Genomic DNA, 25679 nt, shown 5'->3' on the forward strand with positions numbered 1-25679 from the left:
AGGGTGAAGGGAAACATTTAAGCTGTCATTGGGAGACAGAATGTGATTTTAAAACTACTTGAGGATTAACTGCAACACTGCAAGTAGAAAGGGCTGCCATCCCATTACAAAATACTGGCAACAAAGCTAGAAGTACATGTTGGAGAGATTTCAAAAAATCCTCTTTTCCCATAATGTTTTGCTTTTCTTTAAGTGTTTCCCACCATTTTTTCTTTCTTCTTTTCTCTTTGTAAAGATGCAAACCAAACGATCAAACATCTGAAAGATCTACTAGTAGCTTTTTTTTTGGAAAAGCAAAAGTGAAGTGAGATATCTAACTTCTCCCCCCTTCTTCTCAAGCACTGTGAGTCACAGCAGTTAAGTGAGCCCACAAGAAATGAGTCATTGCAGAGCTAAAATGCCACAAGGCTAACTCAGTGGGAGACAAAAGCATACCATCTATGCATAAAAGAGCTGCCTGGAGATAGGACTAATTGTTTCTCCCTCTTCTAAAAACAGAAAAATGTTAGAAGTAATTCCTATAAAAGGGGGAAAAGTCCTGGCTTTTCAGAATGCTAGGGTGCTATTTAGCCATGAAAGCACACGGCTAGCATGCCATTACACTGTGCAGGCTGCAGCAAATGGAAACAAAATGTTATTCAGCCGATATATTACCTCATAGGCGATTAGTCAGTAGTCTACTATGAAACTAGGAGAGAGTTTATTCTAGGGCTCTTCCTTCCTAATGGTAAGTGGATGCCAGCTTGAACTGGATCTTGGGCATCCCAGTGGTTAGCCCGACATCGCTTTCTTAGGACACGCAGTTTGGTAAAACTGGTGTTTATCACCATTAGCAACAGCAACCTTCTTTTATCCTTTAAAAACAAAAACCAAACAAAACCGCACAATTCTTTAAAACTGCCAGCCCTTATTATAATTTTCAACCTACTCGAGCCTTTCACCCTATAGCCATTTTGCTCTCATGCTTTTGCTTTCCCAACTGCAAAACACTCAAAAGCCTTCAGTCCTCCCACTTCACCCAGGGAACAAAGCTCAGCAGGTCCAGTGAAGAGCCTGACCCAGCCCCAGCTCAGGGAAGCGTTAGCAACCAAGTACTCGTTTGCCTCTCACCAGGAGCCAATGCCTAGGTTTTCTGCTGAGATGCAAAAGCCATCTTATTTTTCATGCTAATCATTTGCAACATAATGTGCTCGAGGAATATACCTGAATAGAATGAGTTACTTCTGACCCAACCAGTGAGGAGGGTAGGACAAGTATTTGCCAGCATTAGACAACTGCTAAGTGCAGCGCCGCAAACATGAGACTGATCTGAAAGCAAGCTGATAACCCTTTCTAACATTTTCTTTCTTCTGCATTTCAGCAAGAGAACACGTTACTCAGGATTTGAAGAATACTTTGCACTAATGCTCATGAGAAGGCACTCAACTAAAACAGCAGACTGTACCAAGATATTACTTAAAATGGCATATGTCCCTTCTTCCGTCCCCAAGTTTCAGGTGAAAATTTCACTTTTTGGTGAGCAGCCCTATCTACATCTCCCAAAGCAGTGACAGACTTTCTACAAAGGTGTAGATGCTGCAGAACTCGACTTGCAGTTGCTTTGGAGCAGAGGCACAAAAGAGAATTATTATCAGAGAATTCAGAAGCTGATATTGGAGACTCAGGCACTGCAGGGGAAGAGTTTGGCATCCAGCAAGCAGAATTTGTGGAAGCCTAAGTGGAAAGCTGCCAGGCCAGCCTACTGAAAATGCAGGCAAAACAGGAAAAGGAGAGACATGAGCAAAAAGCCACCCACATCTCTGAGAACTCTGACCACTGGGCAGAAAGTCACACGTGTAACATTGTGCATGCGTTGAGCATGTCCTTGGGATCAAACCTCAGTGGCAGAGTGGGGAATACCAGGCTGCAACTCCTCCAGGCCTAATGTTGAGCAATGCAGCACTGTCAATCTAAGGCAGCTCTACGTGCATCCTTAGGCAGAAGCAGGTGAAGAGGTTAAAGCCGTACCAACAAGTCAACATCTTGTAGGAAAATCAAACATCGCTGGATTTTGGACAAACAGGTGCCTGAAGGCAAACCAACCTCACGCAGGAGGATAACAGAAAGGACAGCACTGATTTTGAGCTGCTACACTCATGCAGAGCCATAAGGAAATACTAGTGCTGCAGTACAGGCACCTCTGCAGGGGGACACCACCCCCAGCAGCCAGGCACAGTCCTACAAAGGCAGAGCTACAACTCTTCTGGAACAAGGAATGACACAAGTAGCTTAAGTATCTATATGCTACACTCACTGTGTCATGTAGAGATGTCTCACCAGCTTCCCCTTGTGAACATCACCAAGCAATCTACTTTCATTCTATGTGCACTTACATAAATACACAGACACACATATAAAAACAATCTATGCTACATACACATATTTGGTAGATCTGCCCAGAAGACACTGTAAGCAACCAAACTGTAGGAGCAGAACCTTGTCCTTTGTTGATAACTACAACCAGCCATTTATCTGTTCTGCTTATAGAGACATCCATTTCTGTATGCTGGTTCCGACTGCTCGTAATTACTACTTCTATTCAAAAAAGAAAAGGCGATTATACTCGAATAAGAAAGCACTCATTTCAGCTGGCACAGAAGATTTCAGATTCTTCAAGGTCCACTGCTTTTTGTTGACTTTCAAAGTAGTAAGCTAAACCATGTGTAATAAAAACAGCTCTCTGTTATTTGTTTGGCTGTGTCAATCAAGGGAGCCTGACAAATGCATTTCACCCATATATTTTGTCTCAGCATCAGCTGGAAACAAGGTTTTTATCATGTATGTATAAAAACTGTGCCATACCACCTCTGACTGGAGAGAATCCCCCACAAAGCAAAGCGGAATATAAAATGAAGTCTCTTCCAAAATGAGTCGCACTGGAATTTGCCCGACTCCAAGAAGGTGGTGTTTCTTCTTCGTTTCCTTTACTAGCCGAAGATTATTTGACTCCCAGCAAACACAGTTCCTTCGCTGGACAGCTTCCTCTTGACTAGAATGATATATTTGAGCACTGAGAGTTCTTCACCATAGCACAGCACACACCACCTACCTTCAATAAATATTGTCCCCACTGCTCTGCAAAAGTCCTGTGAGGCAGGAAGTTAATAATCGCCCTTGTTTTATAGCTGAAAAACCTACTGTACAAAGAAGTGATGGCTTCAAACCAACAAGGCAGACAAGAGTAATTTGAAACATGAATATTTATAATAATAAGATTTTATATGATTCTAAGTGACTTCCTTAGAGCCAAAAGCAAATCTCAGCTCTATCCTTTGCTGAATATCACCCCCTGCATCCCTAACCAAATTCTTTTACATCAGTGTAGACATAGTTATGCCACTGTTGTGCAAGGGACTTTAAATGGCTAGCCCAGCAAACCTGGTGGTATGGACTAACAGCGATACTTAAAATGAACAAAAGAGAAATGAAGTGTAGAGACCATTACTTTATAGAAAATCTTTCAAACTAGATCTTCTCCATTCCACAGCATAGGAAACACAATGAATTTTAGAAAAAATGTACTTTAAAATATATGCAGTATGTATAAAAGAGTGACATGTATTCTGGAACACATTTGAAAACATTATTTTGTTTAATACATGGGCTTCATGACTGATAATTCAATCAAGTTTCACACAATTGAGAAACTTATTGTTACACATGTTGATTTCACATGAATTAACATACAGAGCTCTCTGAATGATTTAAAACCCCATGTCTATATTTCACTACAATATCAAATGGCCAGAATTTCACATTCAGGAAAAAAAAAAAAAAGAAAAAAGATCAAAAGTATTAGTAAAAATTGTGTGCATGGAAAAATCAGAAAAACAGAAAAAGAATAGATCGCAAAGAAATGCTTAATGGGCACAATCTGTCATGTAATAATATTTTCAATATTCTTGAAAAAAACATTTTCTGAACTCCTTTAATTCTTGTTGGAAGCTCTGTCCCAATTAAACTTGAGTAGACTGCATTATTCAAAGCTAATGGATACATCCACTTACCTGCTCTGTCTCAACAAAGTTAGACACATGTCCATCATCACTGACCCCTCGAATGTGAAACCGGGCACCAGCCCGCTCACAGCTAATGCGAGAGATGAGGCAGGCTTTCGCCTTCTTGTGGGAAGCATAAACAGTGCGAATGTCCACTACACCACAGATCACTTTGAGCAACCAGTCAGAGCAGTTCACCTGGTAGTGTTTGAAGGGCACGTGCAACAGCTGATTCCTGGAAAGTTCAACATAGAGACACGTTACTGAATAAAATAAGACAGGCATGGGTCCCACGCCACAACAATCACTAATTTGAGCAATTAGCATTTTGTGATCCCTTTTCTGTTGTATCTTTATGCCAAACCAAGAAATATCGGGAAGAAATCCTTGTGAACTACTACGGTGAACAGAACATGGCAAATGTTAACAGCACAGTTATCACAAAGATGCTGTCCTTATATCTGGTACCTGTCTTAGAAATTCAGATGCATACGTCACCTCTTTCAGCTCTAGAAATAGATTTATTTTTAGTAATCTTTTTTCATAAATTACAGTGCTGTCAAGCTAATTACTTTTTGAACAGTACTGCCTGGACCTCAGCATACACTACAGGATGAAGAGTCATTTTAAAACTCATCAGGATTTTCAGGAAAATTTTTCCAAGCAGAAACTGGACCCATAAGTCAATGGAGATATTGCAAGAAGTGCTACTAAAATTAAGATAAGTGTCTGTTTTAACCTTCAAATTATTTTAAGATCAACAACCCAAGGAACCTGTCATGCCTGGTTAACAGTGACCCTAGTCTCTTTTATTATGATGGTCTCCTAATTTCATTTTTCAAAATGTGCTTTTGGTGACAGATGAGGGCCAAGAAAATCCCTTCTGTGATCATTTATTGCTCAATAGCAGATCTGTACAAGACTTATTACATCTAGAAAAACCCTTGAAGAATTGTTCGTCTAGAGCACAACATTTCTCTGAAAAATATGTAAGTCATTCTTACATTTTTCAACGAAATATGTAACTGAAAAATCAGCTCTAAAACAATTTTTGGTATCTCTTCTGCCTCCTCTCTTAGCTCTACTCACAGAAGAAGTCCTCACTCAGACAAATTCCAGTAGAATTTTGTTGTTGTTGCAGTTTATTTAACAGGCAGTTTGTCTTGCTTATAACTAAGGCCATGTGATGTTTTTAATCATGTAACTATTTATCCCATTGTTTACTTTTCTCAAGAATCTATTGTTTGGTCTGAAGTCTCCCATATCACATAACTGCCTAAAGATAAGTTTTCTTTGGAACATCTTTTTGCCCTAAATGTGATGTTGCCATTCATCCCTGTTCTACAACATATAGGAGAATGGAACCTCTTCAAGGGCTACTCCTAGATTAGCTAGAAGCAGCAAAGAAGAAAAGTTCTTCTTAGAAGATAAGTATTTGAAAAGTTTCACAAGACAGTACAGGTACAAAGAGTTGCTTTAAAGGTTGTTTCTTTATTAAAGGATACTGCCACCTTAGGAGTTCCATCACTGGAACACAGCTCATTTGTGCCATGTGTCTAACTTGACATGCTTGGAGAGCTTTTTGTGAGGGATACATAACTAGCACAGTTGAAAGAAAGTTTTCTGTATCTCTCTTCTGAGTTAAACAAAAACACTAGATCTTACCAGCCAAAATCACATCACAGCTACAAAGATTATTTAGCCTGAATGAACTGTTCTCTCACATTTATTTATCATCCATTATGAACTTTTTTCTTATTTAATATTCACCTACTCTAGCAGCACACCCACATTTAACTTTGCCAGTTATATTCCACCTACATCATATAACCCTCGTTTATTTCCAGTACATCTGTGCTTCCTGACTATCTTTTTGTTTAAAAAGAAAAAAATGAAGGTATAAGAATTCAAGAATTCTGACAGAACTTGTAAAGCAAACAAACTGAATTACATCGGCGGTGAACCCACCTAAGGAAGACAAAACCCAGCATCTATGTGTTTTTCTTTCCACTCAATCAATACTTATCACAACAAGAAATACTTTTTATTTGCTTTATAAGCACAAGAAAATAAGAAGTACAGGACAGAATATCACAGGAGTTTCCTTCTGTGCAACACACATTTACACTGATCTGCAAACATATTAATATTGATGTTTTCAACATAAAAACTAGGGCACATTATTGAAATATTAAACTACAGGCTTTAAACACATACACTTTTAAGAAATAGAAGATACTTCAGCATAGATTATGGGATTTATGAGGTTTAAGTGCAGGTTTCTATTAGATAACTTTTAAAGCAAATTATTAAAAAGAACTGCAGGGGAAACTATTCACGACATGTAGAAACATATTCCTGTAGTGTGAGCAATATATCTGTTTGCTTCTTAAAAACACAAAATGTCCAGTTATTAGAATTTTATTTCACTACCAGATTAATTTTAATTAAATAGAAGTGATTTGTTTGACCCAGGTCTACTATGAATTCACGAAGGCCATGTGGCCTGTAAAATTACATGACACTGAAATGAAGGAGGGGCACCTGAAATGCATATGTTCACTTCCCTGTGAGTACGTTTGACCAATAAGATACAAGTGGGGATGAGAGAAGACACTGGTATAACATGCAGTACTAACCAGAAGAACGAGTTACCGGATTCATAGAGGTTATCACCCTGCTTCTGAGCCCGCACTGTCAGGTCAAAGTTTGAGCCTGCATTAGGCCAGGAGAAATAGAACATCCCAGAGTTCAGTATTTTCTTCAAGGCAGTAACACGCTCGTCTTCCTTGGTTTCTTCCTGGAGAGGACAGAAATCTGTTGCAGTAATTTTGTAAACTTCAGCGTCCAGGATTTTTCCCACCGATGTACAGCCTGTCACCAGGACCAGAAAGTGCAGCCGAGCGTTACCTAGAAGGTGACAGACAGTTACAAAAGGGTTACAGGCGGACACAGGCTAAGCCACTTCGCACGGGTCCTGTCACATGCAATGCTGACAGGGCTCCAGCAGAGGCCACTATCTTTGCTTCAGAAGAAGCAGATACAAACCACAAGCACGCAGCCTATGTTCATTTACATTTCTGAGTTCCCTTTGACTGCAGGCAAGTGAGTGCAATTGCATAACATTCCACAATACTTATACATTCCCTTTCTTTGCTGCATTACAATGTGTTTTTTCCACTTACTTTAAGAAGTGCAATGAGCTTGGTGTTGGGACACTACTCAAAAATGAAATTTCACCACCCTAGAGAACACGCAGTTTTCATCGGATGTGATTGAAGGGAAAGGTAAGACTGGTCATTTATGAGATAAGTGTATACCTCACTATGAATTTTTCAACTGACTTCTGAACTTTAAAGATTCAGATTTCTTACTGGCTTCTGATGAAGCTGGGTGTGTTCAGCCATTCAGAAAGTTTCATTGTTACCAATTCTTGAGATTTTGCTTTTTATGTCACGGTAGAGTGTACACGATTAGATGACAACCTCAGTTATCACTAAAAAAAAAAATTCTAGCTCTCATGGCTGTGAAGCAAAGTGTGAAATCATGAAGCAGCTGAATTTCAGAGCCCCACAATTTTGAAGCCTGAGAACACCACTGTAGTCACATCTCTCATACACAGCTGGATTTTAACTTCTGCTCCTTCTCTCCGAAATTATAAAGTAATTAAGAAACAGTGGAACAATTGTTCTAAAAACACTGGTTTTGCTAGGAAGAAACTGTTTGATTCACTTAAATGGGCCTCTACTGGAGACGATTCACTCCAGTTAGTAAGAAAAGGTGGAAGTGAGCCAAGATTTGTTGCTCTAGCATAGCAGAAGCAATAGCTGACCTGCCAAGAGCAAGCTAATTAGCTAAGGGCACAGTGACAATCTAGGACAGTAAGGTTTCACACAGCAAAAGGGAACACTTAGTAGGGCCACTCTTCAACCCTCCACGGTCACCCACTGTCCAAAAATGCAGACCAGCTCTCACGCAACAGCTACATTTTTTTCTCAGGCACCAGCAGGGAAGTCCTTGCTTCCAGATCGCAGGTTGGCTACAGAAAGTTGAATGAGGGGTGATTTGTGGCAGGGCCAGAATATTTGCGTGGGCACGTGGGACTGGAATGGCAGGGCAAGGTGGGAGATTAGATCTTATTCATTCTGTTCTGCTGACTCCAGTTTTGCATAAAGGCCAGTGTAGGTGGTATTTACTAGAAAGCTCTGTTCATCACATTTCTTTCTGTAACAAGGGTATGCTGTTTTCTCTTGAGTTTTTTAAGAAATAAGTCTTCTGTACTTTTCTAGATGACATCATAGTGAAGGGTTAGAAATACATAAAACCTAAGTTTACTCCTCCTTTGCACATGAGTCCACCTAATTATAAAGGAGTAAGAGTAGGAGATACATTAGTTATCACCATGGTCGTTCATATCTGACTAAATACTGCCTTGCAGCCTCCAGAAGGGGTTAGGAGGAGTTAGCTGTCTCTCAGGATAGCTAATAGCTTCTGTGACTTTGCCAAAACCATGCAAAACTGATTGGCTCAAAGTAAACTTCACTCATAAGAACTTGGAAGCAATGTACCGAAACACTACTAACATGCCCTAGTATGAGTCAGCTTCAAGGACAGAAAACCAGTAGTGACAGACTGGGAGACCCATCTCGCTGGGATGCTGAGACAAAGAATACAAGCACTTTCATTGGCTTCAGTGACCTTAAACTTTCCTAGAGAGTTCCAAAGAGATCAAATGATAAAGTCAACATTAAAATAGCCAAGAAGAACAAAATCTTAATAATAGTGGGCTTTTTATCTGTGGCTTGTAACCAGCAGAAAATAACTGGATCTAAACAAAGCAATTATTTAGTTTAAGAAGGCAACAAGTAGGAATAAACCATGACAGAAAAGTCAATCAAAACTACATAGCTTTGCCAGTCTAGCATCTCTACTGCCCGAAATCACTAACTAATGAGCTCAAAAATGGTAATCACAGCTAAGAAGCTATTGTATTGTTCTTGAACCATCAGGAAACTGACGGCTTTCTGAAGCCATCATGCTGTTTCCTGCCACTGTGCAGTGACCCCAAGTGAGAGTTGGGGTTGTTCAGCCTGGAGAAGAGATGGCTCTGAGGAGACCTCATTGCAACCTTTCAATATATAAAGGGGGCTTGCAAGGAAGATAAGACACTTTTTACCAGGGCCTGTAGTGACAAGACAAGGGGTAATGTTTTTAAACTGAAAGACGGCAGATTTAAATTGGATATAAGGAAGAAATTTTTTACAATGAGGGTGGTGAGGCACTGGAACGGGTTGCCCAGAGAAGTTGTGGATGCCCCATCCCTGGAAGCATTCGGGGCCAGGCTGGACGGGGCTTTGGGCAACCTGGTATAGTGGAAGGTGTCTGTGGCAGGGAGGTTGGACTAGATGTTCTTTAAAGGTCCCTACCAACCTAAACCACTCTATGATTCTATATACACAGAATAAGTCTCTTTACAGTACACCAAATTACGGAGCAGCCTTCCTCCTTCGTATACTTTTCATGATGCCTTTGAACACAGGCAGGCTGGCAAAAGAGTTCACACTTACAGGCCAGAAAATTGGAGAAAAAAGGAAGTAAAGAGATGAATAGATTTAAGCTACGATAAAGCTAGCTTGCTTTGCCACTTAGACTGCTCTGTGAGCTGAGGTGGTCTTCAGATCAATCCTAACCTCTCTGATTTGCTTAAATCACTCAGGATATGCTACAAAACAGCTAGAATGCAGAAACTGTACAACACCACAGCCTCAGCTTAACACCAATCTCTCTGATTCTGTGCCTTGGAAAAAAGCTCCAAGCCCCATCCCCTGATATCCCCTTCATCCCAGGTGGTATTTGGACAGTGTTCCTGAGAATCAGCTCCAGGCTATCACTGCACTGGCTGGGGGAGGAAGATCCTCGCCCAACATGCATGCTGCTCTTGGCACAGGGAGCAAGCCAAGCACAATATCCTACTGACATCGCTCAAGTCTGTGCCCTGCCCCATTTTTATTCACAGCACAGATGTAGCTGCAGGGTCCTGAGCAGACATAGGGCTCCCATCAGCTTTACACCCTTTTAGAACCTCACACAGCAAAATTAATGCTACCAAAACATTATTCCACTATTCATCTTTTAATCATGTCTCCACTGAGGTCTATGAAATTACCCACCACTAAGCTATACAGAGTGAAATAAAGCTTCCCCATCCTCTCTTCTTTGCCAGCGACATCAGTTTATGTCTGCGAATCTCTTCATTCAATCCCAAACACTTTTTCCTCACACTTCAACAGAATCACAGAATGGTTGGGGTTGGAAGGGACCTCTGGAGATCATCTAGTCCAACCCACCTGCTAAAGCAGGTTCACCAGAGCAGATGTAGGAATGCATCCAGGCGGGTTTTGAATGTCTCCAGAGAAGGAGACTCCACAAACTCTGTGGGCAGCCTGTTCTAGTGCTCTGGAACCCTCAACCCAGGCTGTCAATGTTTTTAAATATATCAATAATTACATTGGAAGCATTTGTGATGGAAATGACATCTGCGCTACCTCCACTCATGCTTTCACTCAGGCATTTTGTCAGATTGAAAACGCTATTCCAAGGAATAACACAAAAGCACTACACATCCAAATAGCACCTAATATGGCAGAAATCTAACATTACCAGACACAGGAAGAATGCTTCTGCTCATTTTCCAGTCACTGAAAGTATGCTTATTATTATGGATACATTAAAGCAAAAAATCAGTCCATTTACTTCTAAATTTAAACTTTAAAATGTCAATGTGGTTTCTTTTCTGGTATGTAAGTGTCTATAAACCATAATCTTTCTTGATGAAAATAGCTACTTAACATGAAAACAGCTGTATCAACCACAACCCTACCTAAATGTACTTAAATTTAAGGGAAGAAATTGCTTCAACTTCTATCAGGATGGATGCTGCTACCAGAACAAGTAATGTTTATCAAAAGCAAAACTAAAATCAACTTTCTCCATTTCTAATAATTGCAGATACTAAGTTATTTGGTAATTGTTCATTCATTGCAAGGAAAATAACGTTTTTAGCTGACAAGAATTTACTGAGTTGTTCTTTTAGTTCCTAAACAATTCATTTTTATTATCCAGTAAATCTCACACAAGAATGCAAGAAGTTGCATTCCTGGTTTACTACACCCACCCACCCTCTCAAAAAACAACAACAACAAAAATCCTTCTAGCAACACAATTAAGAATTTCTGAAGGTAGGTGGATTTGTGAGGCCATGGCACAAGAAAGTGAGGATTTCTTAAATTAAATCGGTTTTGCCAAGAAAAAAATGTGAAAATATCACAACTTTAATGAAAGGGATCAAATTCTTCCAATCTGAACTGTTCTATGCTGAAGACGTCCCTGCTCATTGCAGGGGGGTTGGGCTGGATGACCTCTGAAGGTCCTTTCCAACCCAAACTATTCTATGATTCTAAACTGAAACACGCAGACATTCCTTAAAGCTAGAAGGTATTTCCCCTTAAAATAGTTGAGACTATTCTATTAATCCCTGCAGTCTTAACTTTTCAAAACTGCAGCTCACTACCATTTCCAATTCTGTAATTATATTAAAAATACTGCTCCTTTTAAGTTTCCAGTGAAACTGGTTTTACACGAATATCACTTGAAGTACCAGACTAACACAAATCACAACAAAAATATATCAGATAGTGCAGTCAAATCCACCTGGCAGCATCATCAGGAAACATATTATGGGTTTACAATCTTCAGAAGGAGCTAAACAGTATCAAGGTATTTATGTTTCTTTTGTCCAGAACACCGACAGCAACATAGAAAAAAAAAAAAAAAACTAAAGCCATGAAATGAGCAGTCACCGCTTAAGTGTAAGCTCAAGTAAGTCAGGAAGTTGAGTTTTTAAACGCTGGCAGTGAATCCTTAAGATTAAAGGCAGAATTAACACTAAATCAATTCCCTAATGTCAGTGGTCCTGCCAGTACTACCAGTGCAACCAGTCTATGGAGGCTCCCGGCTCCCAGGAGCTCCCTGCATATCTGGAGTAGGAGACAGGCCAAACTCCAGCCTTAGTTCTTGAAACAGGAGCCCAACAACTCTTATTGAAAAAGTAATTAATGGAAGTATACTGGGTGCAAAGTTTATGGTAATTTTCCCCTGATTTCATGTGCAGTATGGTAGCAGAAAGCATGTTATATTCAATTGACAGCTGCAAAGCGTGTGAATAATGAGACAAGCGCTAAGGCAAATGAAAACCAACCTAAAAAAAAAAAGGAAAACTTTTACAAGTAGTTTAATGTGCAGTCCTGCTTCATGTTAGTCTTTCTAAACTTTACATGTAGATTACGTGATTTAAGAACAAAAGAACCACATTTGACAAGCATACCCGTGGAAATGTCCCTCATTTCCTTAAGATGCAATCTGGAGTGTTTTAAAGAAAACTCTGAAATAATTTTAGAGCAAGAAATGAAGTGCTGCTTACTGGTCACACTTTCTACAGTAACATATCTGTGAAAAAGGAAGACCCACCTACAGTACTAAAGAAAAAAAAAATTCAAATCTTATGGACCAAATTTTGACCTCAGACAGACAGGTAGAAGTGTTCATTAATTGTGACCAAGATCATTATTTTGCCCCATTACTGCTATAAATCACCACAACCGTCTGTAAAGAACACTTTTGAGGAAACATAAGAAATGTTTTGCTCACAGCGAGATGTGCTGAATGCCCATTGATCAGGTTGCACAAAGGGGGCAGAGGATGAAGAATATTTGGCATAGAAACAAGACAAAAATAACTTGCATCCATTTTTTTCCAAAAGCTCTTGTGAAATCAACTGCCTTAATCCAAGTTGAACAGGAAATGCAGTTCTGGTACGTCACAGCCTACAATAATAAGCTGCAGTTTCTGTATTTAACCTGTGTACATGACTCATGGCAATTGTTTCCCCTGCAGTTTAGGGCATGACTTCAGAGTTGCCTATTATGAGCTGCAGCAAAAAGGAGGCAACATTCAGGGTTTTTGTCCTTCTTAACCATAAATATTTCACTCAAGACTGCCTTTTATTTTTAAAAATTAATTTGCTCCAGCTTTTGTCCGACACAGACATGCCATTGTCTTATGTTCCCTCAGCCTGTTCCATCTCCACCCCACACATATCTCCACTTCACTTGACAGTCCACTGAAAAACTATTTGCAAGGTATTTTTGCCTCTCATCTGCCTTCAAAAATAGCAACAGAACACAGCAGAGGAGCTGATTCCAAGCAACTAGCTGAAAATCTCTGAGGAAATCTATAGCAGAATTATGAAAATAACCAAGATTTTCCAAACTACAGTTTTAGTCTCAAAGTTACTCTTTCTCTCTCTTCTGAATAGAATTACACATTAGGAAAACATTCAAAAGGAATAGATAACAGGTACTTAGTTGTCCTTTTTGCCTTTGAAATTTCTTCTTTTCAACTACATGTTCTATGTGCAAGAGCAAGAGTATATACATAGTCAAATGAATTCAGAGTGCCTTCCCAAATACAGCAGCTGTATAAACTAAACCTGTGTGGTGATGGTGACAAAAATACTACCTAATATACAGACCCCTTCCTAACATCACAGTGTCTAAACCAAAAGCTGTGAAGCCACCTCTTTTAACACTTTGCTTAAGATGTATTTACCACTCCTAGATCTTCTTTGGCAGCAAAATCTTGGCTGAGATACAGCTCAGAAACACTGTACAATTCATTCTGCTGCCATCCATCTTACAAAAGAAAGCAGAAGAACTTAGTGAGTCATGCTAACAGACATAAGTACATAGAAGTGAGTGTTATTACTGGTGGGAAACATTAACTTTGTGAGTCAGTTTCACATATTTCATCTACTTTCTTGTGAAAAGCATGCTCTGCTTTGGCAGGCATACAATGTGATTTATTTGGATTCCTAAGTAGAGATATTTAGAGATTAATTAAAGTGCTCAGAGACATCTTTCATGTCTTGAAAATAAGTCTCCCCTTCTGCTCTGCAAATATACTCTTTTAATACCCTAGTGGAATGTACTTTCACAAATATTTTCAGTTAATTTAGTACTTATGGTCTGCAGGTTTCCAGTAGAGAGAAAAAATACTGATACTCCTGAACAAAGTCTGTGTGATCACTCAGGAAGAGCTGGCCAATTATGCCCTTGTTTGCAGCTGCTAGAATACATTATGTAGAAAAGAAAAAAGTTACATTGCATTCCTTTCTAGTGTTAATTTTTTCTGTAAGCAGTAGCTAAAGGGATAGAACTTACTTATGTTTAGAGATGGAAGATCTAACCGAGACTGTGAAAAAAAAAATGGGCTATCTCTTGAATGGTGAGGTGGCATGCTATCATCTTTGCTTTTTTAAACGTGTTCAGCAGCAGAAAATGTTTGCTTACCTTTGCTTACCATTACAGCTTGACCCTCCTGACTTTTTACTCACTCACAAATAGAAGTTTGCCTCCAGTAGTTAACTTTTTTATCCAATTACCAATAAAATTTTCAATAGTGCCTTCCAAAAGAAGTCCTGTACCAGGACATGTAATTTAATGTTAGAACAAGACAGAGTTGCAATGACAGAGATCAAAGAGGAAAAATCCTCACACTTGAAGGGCACTGAAATTAAGCAGGTGTTGTTCAAATAAAAGTAAGGACATGGGAAACACAGAAATAAAAAGAGAAAAGAGAACTAATGCAACTGAGAATATTTCATACCCCATTTGAAATCATTCACCTTTTAATACGAAGGCTAAAACCAGATATATTTAGTTTCCGTGACACACAAGAAACTACCTTCATCTGTAGCTTGAAGAGCCTGAATTCAATACCTACATTCCTTTACTATTACAACAGGATTCATTACACTCCTATGAAGAAAAACAGGTCCAAGTGCCAAGAAAAACTAATCACAAGCCCTCCATTTTTAATTACATTGACAAATGGATACTAATCTCCATAGAAATTAACTAATTAACTCCACAAGAAACAAAACAAACAAAAAGCCCACATTCATTTAAAAAGACTGGATGGACCTACAGTTTTAAATCATGACACAGAAATCTTTCAGATTGCAGTCACGACTTCACGTCAATCTCAAGCCATATTACTCAAGCCATAAAATAGTAAGTGAGCTATAAAAATACGTCCTTAAATCTACTGATTTAAATAAACCACTGCTCACACCACCACTTCCTGTGGCAGATTCCTTGACCAAGCATCTTATTTAATGGAAAACAGTCATTCCTCCAAGACAAAATTAAGGCTCACTGTAAGATGACTATGGGAAACAGGCACATAGTGCTTTTTGTTTCAATGCATCTTTTTCATCGGTGAATTTGAAGTCTGTGGGGTAAGGTACTATTACCTTCAAATCGATGACTGCAGTTGTCTTCCTAAAACATGTTATTTCCATTAACATTCCTGTAGGCAGTGTAATAGCAAGTCCTTTGCTAAATCAAGATTCCCAAACCGTACAGAAATTTATAGCAAAGACAATAAATACTCCATAGTATACTAGTTGAAGTCTGCTTCTGCAAATCCTTATCCACACAAGTTACTGAATTAAAAGCAATTGGGCGTTATAGTACAGACTGGGAATCTGTAGTACCGCAGTCTCAGACAACCACGATTCATCAGTGTTTAAACATGATTCTTGCCTTGGACAAATGTGGTAGGGGAAAAAAATGGCAATTATCTTCAGGCAGCTTAGAATGTTAGACAAAACAAAAGTGAGAAAATATCCAAAATTCCTAGACTATCATTTAGCGATATGCTTTTTGGCACAACGTAGAAAAAGAAATAGATCTTTTCCAGACTATACATAACAAGGTTCAATTAGCTTCCACAAGTTAAGGGAATTAGACAACTTTAGCCACTTGTTGTTGTCATTCAGCCTTGTCTGGCCATTTTATAATCTCAGTCATACAGATGATCACTTACCACACTTAAGCTGAAGCTCTCCTAAGCAGCCATACGCATCCAGGAGTTTTTCATATTGTCCTTTAATTGCATCCTTTTCTTCTGGAGCTGAAAAACAAAAGGCAGCAAACCTTAGTTTTCCAGTCTTTACCAAATTTTCAGATTGCTACAACCTCCACTAATGCCTCCCAGCTGATTTTGCTCAGTAAACGAAACTACAGTACAAAGGTAGGGTTGAAATGCCATAAGAACACAGTGATTAAAAAGTGATGGGACAGAAATGCAAAGCCCCTCCACACACCACCCTAGAAGAAGGAAGGGGACTAACTACCTTTCCAAACAACATGATCATTAGTGATGTTCTTATTGCACAGAACAGGTGCCACATCAGACTCAGAATAAGTAAAGGAATATACAGGCACATGTAAACTTTACACCATTCTAAAACGACAAAAATAATAATTCATCTGGCCACAAGCTAAAATATAATGTCTCTTTTCCTAATGTGCAAAAAGAGATGGTTTCTGTTTGCAGATTCTCATAGTCTAATTTCAGACAGGATTAGAATTTTTTTATGCAAGATAACATAATTTGATGTAGACACAACATCAGATGTTGATTTCAAGAGAAATTAAACTTATATTTTAGTGAAGTAAGAATTAGCTGTTTAAAAATAAATAAATAAATTGTCAGATGCTAATGTAAGATCTGTGTATTTCTGCAACAACCGACTTCAATGGGCACAAACTGAAGATTTAGATATTTAAACCAGAACATGGCCCAAACTTGTCACTGGTTACTTTAAAGTAAAACCGAAGTAATTCCTGAATGAGCAAATCTGTGTTTTGTACATATTTCCTAATGAAGAGCAAGGTTAGACTCATGAATGAGGAAAACAGGCTGTGACTCCAAGATGTCCATTTACTTCTCAAACCACAGATAAACAGCAACACAGCACTTTCAGAGGTTAGCTAATACTTGAGAATCTTATGCTCCTAATAAACTTCAGCAGTTAAAAAAAAAAAATCTGAAACCTCTGGGCATAAAAAGGAAGCTGGAACTGCTTGCAATGGATGATAGAACAGAAAAGAAAGAAAGAAACAGACTTCATAAATCTCAAGAGGCACGTAGCTCAGTGAGAAGCACGGAAAATAAATAAATATCTCTTATATTGCTGACATTTCGAAGTGAAAGAAAAGACACTTCCACTTCCACAATTCTCATGGAGTCCTTAGTAGAGGCAATACCCAAAGGAAATTAAAACATATATGTCTCAATTTCTGCATTCATGACAAATAAAGAAGACTTGTTAACTTTTTCCTAATTTTATTTTTGACATCAGACTTTCACAACTTACCTATTTTGCTTTCTTACAAACCCTGAGTGAATTACAATAACTAGTAAAACATTGATAAAGTAAATAGTAAAACAATACTAACAAAACATTGATACTAGTAAAACACCGATAACAATTTTTTTGAAGACTCACTCTCAGGCCTTCCTTATGCATAATAATAAAAAAAAGGTTAAAAAGTGATGTTTTGCTTTCTATGGCACCTTCATTAGAAAAAAGCAGCAACAACATACTGATTTTTCTTCAATGTGTTATCTGCTTTAGAAGCTTATCTTCATTGTCCTTAAAATAAAAAAGAAAAACCATAAACAAAATTCTTGCACCAAATATTTCACTTCTAGAAAGAAAGAGAGAACACCCCAAATAGCAAGAGATTCAGATCTCAAACTGATGCAGGAGCTTGCAAACTTGCAGGCTAGGCACAACCTGAAAGCATTCAAGAGACATCTTGGAAGCACAGTAATACCCTTCAAAGGAGTTACAGCTTGGAAAGCTGGCTGTTAAAGTGTCTGGTAAGAGCATGATCCAAAATAATGTGATTTATTTCAGTGTGGAAATAAGCAACACATAACTCATGCTGCTAATGGCAAGAAGCACCTGACACTGGCAATGTACAGAAGCCACCAAAGTTTCCCAGGTCAAGCCAGCGGCACCACATCCACAATGGCTCCTGGCACAGGACTTTTCCAAACACATGAATAGCTGTGTTTTGCAAGTATTGGTACAGAAATATCCCGTGCTTCTGGGCGGATCATTGGACAGGACATTTGCCTCCACAGCAGCATTGGTCAGGGCATCAGCACCAGCAGAGCCACCAGGAAGGAAGAAGCTCTGAACACAAAGCTCCTAGAGGACTCGGGGCTGCGTGGCCACCCTTTTTAGCTGGCTAACAACTTGCCAATTACTTCCACCACATCACAGATTCTGTTGTTTGTTCTAGGTTTCATTCTGTTGCCTGAAGCAATTTAGACTCAGAAACCAAAAAAGCAACAAAGTGATCTTTCCTTGACCTCTCCATACACTGTACAGCACACTCTAAGACTTCATCTGCAGACAGTCTGAGAGGGAAGGATTGAGATACGTACATACATGCATACACACACATGCAGACATACACAGTTAATGCACGATACTGCTACAGAAGTTGATGAAACTCAGGAAAAAGTTTTCTACTTAGAGAACAAGTTCAGTTTACTAATATATACTGCATTTGTTTACTACTTAATAATAGCTATAGGTACTAAAGTACACACAGGAATTAGCAAACTCCACTAAAGCTTTCCATTAATATTTTTAGTAATCTTTCCTTCCACTAAGCATATAATTGAGTATCCACCTATCTGCAATAGTTACCACAACCGTGTTGTGTTCGTAACAGCTTTAGAGACCTGCACACTGTCTGCATTCCTCAAGCATTTTTCTGAATATCAACTATGTAAAAGCCCCTGATGTAAATTATATATAAGGCTGGCATGTTGCCTCAAAATTTTAACCCTTGCAAAACAAGAGGCACACAACAATTTAATGAAACTAACCTACAATAAACTCAACTAAAACTCATCTTTTTCCATATGTAAAATATTTCAAAACCAAAGAAAAACACCACGAAAAGACCTATAACTACATATACCACATGGCCTATCCAAGTGTGACTTCCTGCCTGTAAAAGCTGTAAATTCGATTTAACGGCAAGCAGGAACTGGCCAGACATCAGCAGTTTCCTTTATTCAGCCCTTCCTTGGGACCGATCCCCCAGACTTCAGCAGGAACCAAAACGTCGCTCAAACAAATGGTTCCTGGAAAGGTCAGTGACTGGAGGGAGGAGGCAGAAAGGCACTGTGGTTCCAAGTCCAACATTGAAAAGCTCTTAAGAAAAGAGTCTGGGACCAGGTTACAAATTCTGGCTCTCCCCTCTTTCTTAAGCCTGATTCTGGAAAGATTTAGACACCTGCTTTGCTGTAGGTACCGCTATACATGTATATTCTGAGGCATTTCTAAGTCCTTTTAGGAATACAAGTATGATGTGATGGAGTCTCAGTAGGTTGTTTCCTTTACTTGTGTTGTTCAGCATTTTGGGAAAAGAGGTGTGAGTTTTCCCCAAAAAGAGCAAATCTATAATCAAACAGAAATTTCATACACAAGCAAAGCCAAACACATGTGAGAAAAAAAAATAAATAAACACACTACCACCAGCATCTTACCTAGAAAAATGTCCAATGTCTGATATGATATGAGTTTAGATAATTAACTTGCCTCTAAATTCTGTCTTCTGACATCCTCAGAGAGGCCTAAACCACTTTGTTGTATTTTCATTTATTTTCATTATCTTTCATCACTAAAATCGTCCTGTTCGCATTCAATCTGAGCTATACAGACATTACGTAAGTCATACTGCATTCTGAAATACCATATAGGTCAAGCAATACAGAGTTGGGAAGACCTCTGTGGTCAGAGTTACAGTAAAGAGAACCTGGAAATTCAAAACATATTTTCTAGAAACTGGTATTTCTTGTTGAAAACACAAACAACAAATCAAGAATGTGGCATTTTGGAAAGATCAGTTCCCCGGCTTCCTGTATTAGATGCAAAACATTTTTTTCCTAGGGAGGGATTATGTTTTCATTGCTGCATGTGTATATATGAGTATTTTTATTCACAACTAAAGAAGAACGGACTCATAAAAACACCAGGTTTCTACTGGCCATCACTGTGGTCCACAGGCGGTCATGAACATAAAAGGTAAAAGAGAAGTCCCTAACTCATTTCTCTGGAGCTTGACCATTATCTTTATGTGGTTGTCGTCATATATTACATATACTAACATAGAAACTTCTAGTCACTACAGACATAAACCACTAAGCAGAATTTACACCTCACGACCACTAACAGTTTCCTAGCATAGATAACGAGTCTTGTAATCTACACTCTACATTTATACCAATCCACCTTTCTTCTTCTGTGCACTCAATTTCCATTTTAACAACAGCGAACGAACTGTAACACAGACTTGTTCCTGTAACCTAGAGCACTGAATTTCAGCCCGAGAAACCATAGTTTGCAAGTGACTTTTGCCAGTGTAACCAAGAAAAGCAAGGCTTCTGCTACGTAGATTACTTCCACTACAAGTTTTGTAGAGATCCACAAATGGAAAAACTTTGACCACCACTAAACTACAGAAAACTTCACAAAAATTTGTTATTTGATTATTTGATTTTTTTTTAATTTAAACAAGAAGATTTAGGAATACAGATAGAGTAGTGAGATTAGCTATATAAATATCCTAGCATAAGAGTGAAAATGAGTCATGCTGTAGGGCTCGTTGTTTTGGATAGCATATAGTGCTTAGAAATACATTCACAATACATTTAAAGAAGTATTGGTGTTTGATTTCCACACCCCACTCAGTGGCATATTTATCCACTTAGATACAAAACTAAAGCTAATTGTAAACAATGCATGTGCGTACAAGACAGAAACTGCATTTTGTACCAAAAAAAAAAAAAACAACGTAGCTAAACAATTGCCACTTCCTGGTTTTGCATCCCGCCCCCTGCAAGGCTGTCCCTGGTTTCACTCAGCCACATCAGAGAACCACACAGGTACCTGGGGCTGCAGCTGCAGGAGCTGCTCTGCAGTGTACACACCCCTTAGTTCTATATAAGTTTGTCTCTAGTAAAGGCTTACTTCCCAGATCCGCGGGTGAAATTCTGAAGGAAAAACTTCAGCCATATTTGGAAAAACATGCATTGTATCAGCTTTGCATTTCAGTATTTTCAAAAGTCCATGGTCATTTGGGATCCACTGCAACAGTTGTTGCAACATCCTTAATAAAAGCAATTGCAGAACCAAAGTGCTTACAAAAAAAAAAAAATCTGTGCAGCCTTTGGCTCTGCCCTTGCAAAAACATATTTTTATGCTGAATTTTAATAGTAGACCACTCCTGTTGACATCATGTCCCTGAGATTACCTACTATAAGGAAGTTTAAATAACTACATTTTCAGCACTACAGCCTCAGTTTAGTTCAGTGACTGACTTGACAGCAGTTGAGAACTGCTTTGTGCAGTTCACTTCATCTATAAAGCATTAAAAACTGTAATGTGTTAAAAGTAGGAAGAGCATTTGTATCTGTACTCCTTTTTGTATAAGCAAAAACTCCTAAATCAATGACAATTTTTCTACGACCTTCACAACTCTTAAGTTTCTTCCATAAAATCTAATTATTGATGTTCTAGTTCAGAGTATTCCTGGAAGAATTGTTCCAGGCTGTCACCCATCCTTCTGGAGATGACTGAAGCTTCAGGGTTGCCCGTGGCAAAAAAAGCCTCTTGCAAAATGTGCTGTTAAATTCAAAACAGTGAGTTTTACCCTCCACCCTACAGTGACATCATGAGAGGAGGAAGAAAAGCTCCCATCCTCAAAAATACTATGTAATTTATGACAGAACAGAAAACTGTTCTGTTGATATTACGTTGTTATGCAGATTAATTTAAGATTTTCGGGGTTATGTAGCTACATTTCCCACTGTGATTTCTGATTCCTTGATTCTTCCAAAAGTTTCTTAAGTTAGGCTTCCATTACAGCCTGAGTGTTCTCATTTTATAAACGGCTCACATTCCAGACAATTAGAGATCTCCATAATACTTTCCCAATACCAATATCAAATGTGCCAATTTTTTTCAAATTAAAAGTATTAAACCTCTATACGCAATAAGGAAATTCTGAAATATAAGCAATTTACAGCTACAATTGTCATAATGGTCTTTATAATGTATTGAGACAGGAAAAAGTATAAAGTCAATCATTCACAAGACAGTATCAAATTTTTGGTTTACATATTTGAAAGGGTTTGTTTTAATTATGAATTTGCCAGAGGTTTATGGCCTGTATAGGCACCACGCTTAAACAAGTATGTGGTTTTTTAGACTTGTTTTTTGTAATGCTATTTCTTCTAGATTGATTCTCACTCCCTTATGCCATTTGAACCAGGTTAAATTCAATGTTTAAGTTTCTTCCAGTACAAAAGTATTACAGAAGTAACTGAATTTTTTAAAAAACTGAGATGCCATGTCTGATCAAGGGCAAAGAGACACTTGTTAATTATGGAAAAAGAATAATGAACAACGACTAAAATTTGTTCTCTGGCCTTCATTGTCCATCCATTATTATTCCTCTCTATGGTTCTATTGGCACAAGGTTGCTATTGCAAAACTGCATAAAGCGTTGTACAACTTAAGTGCTGCAGGTATACAGATCTGCTTTTGTTTAGTGTGGAAGTTTGCATAAGGCACGGTTGCATAATTCCTCCTCACCACAGGTATGCAATTTTTTAAAAACTTTGTTTTAGAAATGGAAAATTAGACAGAGAAGCCAAAATTAGCACAATCCTAGGGCTAGTATATATGAAACCACACATATACAAAACATTAACCCCACACTGAAGTGCTCTATGGTTAGTAACAACCTACATGCCAGTCAAACAAATCAGAATTAATGTTGTTTCTGTTGCCACCCTGCCTGCACAGCTTGTTCTTCACAACTTTTGTAAATTTACCATCACAAAACCTACTGCTGGTTTTGCCTCCTTTTCTGGTCCTTCGCTGCATAAACAGAAGAAACAAACTAAACAGGCCCAACTGGATAAACGAGCTTTTTCCTAGGAACTAACCCAGGTAGGAAAAGATAAATCAAATTAAATAAAATTACAAAGTTAATAACGTGGAGTGGGCTGGATGCCAGCGCATGCATGATTACAGTTACCTCAGGAGGCGACACCGGACTTTAAAAAGGCGACACTGGACTTTCAAAAGACATGGCAAACAGGCTTTTACATGTACTATACAGATTGCTACTTCAAAATTCTTCTAACACATTTTGAGAGACTATATAAATTCTCTAATCATTTTTAAGTATAGCAATTCAAATAGGGATAGCAACACTGGGGGAGAAAAATCTACTCTAAGTTGATAATTCCCTTCATTAGTGAGATTGTAAATAACCTTTGCAACTCCTGGTCATACAAATGGCTTGCAGTCAGCTAGATGAAAACTGGTCTCTCTATTTTATTCATGCACATTTGCTTTAGGCAGTGGAACTGCTTTAGATTTGTATCAGAATAATGAAATACAGACCAAAACCCACTGATATCAATGGAAAGCTTTCATGTCAACAGGCTTTTGAATCTGGGAAAGTGAGTAAAATGTTGCTCAGTACTACCAGACTTTTCACTTTGTGAGTTCATTTGAAATTGACAAAAAAACCCTAGAAAAATGTAACACATTCACATCCACTATTCCCAATTAATTTAACAAGAAACTGAACCCCTGAAGTATTACACAATATAAAATTCCAATAAAATTATATTTTTAAAAAAACACAATAACCACAATACAATGTGGCAATAACAGATCTTTATCACGACGGGTCAAAATTTTTCCATTATTGGAACTGTTCTCACAAAAATCAGCTGCCACCTGATGACCTTTTTGGCTTTCTTCATTCATAAAATCCCTAACACCTAAAAATTAAGCATTTTTAGTTTGGATATCTTGCCACCATACATCATGGAAGATTCACCTCAGTGGGCCCGACCCTGGGCTGACATTGTACAAAACACAACATTCATCAGATTCTTACTACGAAGATTTGACCGTTTAAGTCTTCCCCTTTTCCTTTGAGCTGCTTGAATACAGACTCCAACAACACTGCAAACAGTGGCATGATGGCAGGAATAGGTTAGTATTATCATTATTCCCTATGCCGAGACCCCATGGCCGCCAGCCAAGCAGGTGGCTGGCTCCCGCTTCTTCCACCTGGGCCCTTGGTGAGGAGCCTAAAGGCAACCAGAGCAGAGAACCAGCCGGTCGGACACGGGCTCACACAGCGAGGAGATGCTGCGAGCACGGCAGGGCGCGCGGGTCACCGCAAAGCGGCAACGAGCGGGCAGGCCTGCAGGGCCACGCTGGAGGCCGGAGCGGGTTCCCTAAAGTCAGTGCCCCACTGGGCCCAGGCCTGTGATCTCCCCTTCCCCTCTCCCTGCCACAGGGGAAAGTGCCCCAAACCTCCCGGGCACCGGCCGCAGCCACCGCACCCCGGCACCCCTCCGGCACCCCTCCGCCAGCCCCGCAGCCAGCCCCGAGGCACCAGGCGCGCACCCGCAGACGCGCCGCCTCCCCACACGCACCGCGCGGGAAGCCGCCCGGCCCGGCCCGGCCCGGCCCGGCGCGGCGCGGGGCACTTACTGAGCGCCGCCACGGTGCCGGCCTCCAGCAACAGGCAGTCCTGGCGGGTGCGCGCCTCCAGCAGGGCGCTCGGCGCCGGCTCCTGCTTCCAGAGCAGCCGCAGCGCTTTGCTGAGAGCCATGGGAGCCGCCGGCCGCAGGGAGGAGAGAGCGGGGGGTGCCGGCGAATGGGGGGTGCGACCCCCTGCGCGGGTGGCAAAGGAGCCTCCGGGGGGCCGCCAGCAGCCCTGCGCCCCCACCCGGGGCTCGTCCGAGCGCGGGGTCCCCGCTCCTAGCAGCCCGCTTCTCTCCGGCGCCGAGAACGCCCAGGGAGGCGGGCAAGGAGGGTGGACGCGTGTCCCCTTCCCCGGGGCCGGCCACCTCAGCCAAGTGCCGGTGCGGGGAGCGCAGTCTGCGGCTGCCGCTCCTCCCCGTCCCCCGCGGCCCCGCAGCACAGCTGCTGCCTCCCCCTGCAGAGTCCCCGGCTGCGGCCGGCGGCGCGGGAGCGACCTTCCCTCTGCTCCCCGCCTTTCCCTTCCCACCCACGGCCCCTTGTAAACTTTCCAGTTAACTTTGTCCCTCCGGCTCCCCGGCTGCGGCTCCTCCTCCGGGACAGGTACAACGCGCCGCCGGGGCGTCGCCGCCCGCCCTGCCCGGGGAGGGAGGGGAGGAGCTGCGGCCGAGACCGCCCGCAACGGACACGCCGCGTCGCTGCCCCGAGGGGGCCCGAAATCGCCGCTCCCCACCCCCCTCGCGGGCGCGTCCGGGCCGAGGCGAATCGCGCCGTCGAGTCCCCGGCAGCGCGGCGGGCCCGCCAGCCGAGCTCAGCGACCCTTCGCGCCGCCGTCGTGGCCGCGCTGCGTGAGGCGGGGAGGGCCGGGAGACGTGAAGTGCCTGGAGGCGGCCGAAATCGGTTCCTCCGCCCGCCTGGCAGGGGGAGGCGGCTGCCCGGTTTGTCCCGGGACAGGCTGCGCTCCTCCCCGCCTCCTGCGGGGAGCGGCTGCCCGGGTTCCCCCCGCCGCCCGGGCGATTCCCGTTGGCACGGCCGGGTCGCGCAGGTGCTGCCCGCGGCGTCCCGGAGCGGTCGGCTGCGCCTGGAAAGCGCCGTCCCGCCCGCTGGCGTGGAGCGCCTCGCGTAAGAGGCAC

General features: G+C 40.8%; 1 protein-coding gene across 2 annotated transcripts in view; it reads right to left on the reverse strand.

The window, feature by feature from the left end:
* The window catches only part of SYNJ2 (synaptojanin 2), a 67101-nt gene extending 41918 nt beyond the window's left edge, over positions 1-25183 (reverse strand). The window contains exons 1-4 of one of the 2 annotated variants that reach the window (XM_065630968.1): positions 24556-25183; positions 15984-16070; positions 6677-6947; positions 4047-4272 (exon numbers count right to left, since the gene is read on the reverse strand). In XM_065630968.1, coding sequence (XP_065487040.1) covers positions 4047-4272; positions 6677-6947; positions 15984-16070; positions 24556-24676 — 705 coding nt within the window. In that variant the 5' untranslated portion in view covers positions 24677-25183. Of the gene's footprint in view, positions 1-4046; positions 4273-6676; positions 6948-15983; positions 16071-24555 lie in introns of those variants that run through there. The other variant, XM_065630969.1, reaches the window with a different exon arrangement.
* Between the last annotated feature and the right edge of the window lie 496 nt (positions 25184-25679).

The sequence above is a fragment of the Caloenas nicobarica genome, chromosome 3, assembly GCF_036013445.1.
Source record: "Caloenas nicobarica isolate bCalNic1 chromosome 3, bCalNic1.hap1, whole genome shotgun sequence".
NCBI lineage: Eukaryota > Metazoa > Chordata > Aves > Columbiformes > Columbidae > Caloenas > Caloenas nicobarica.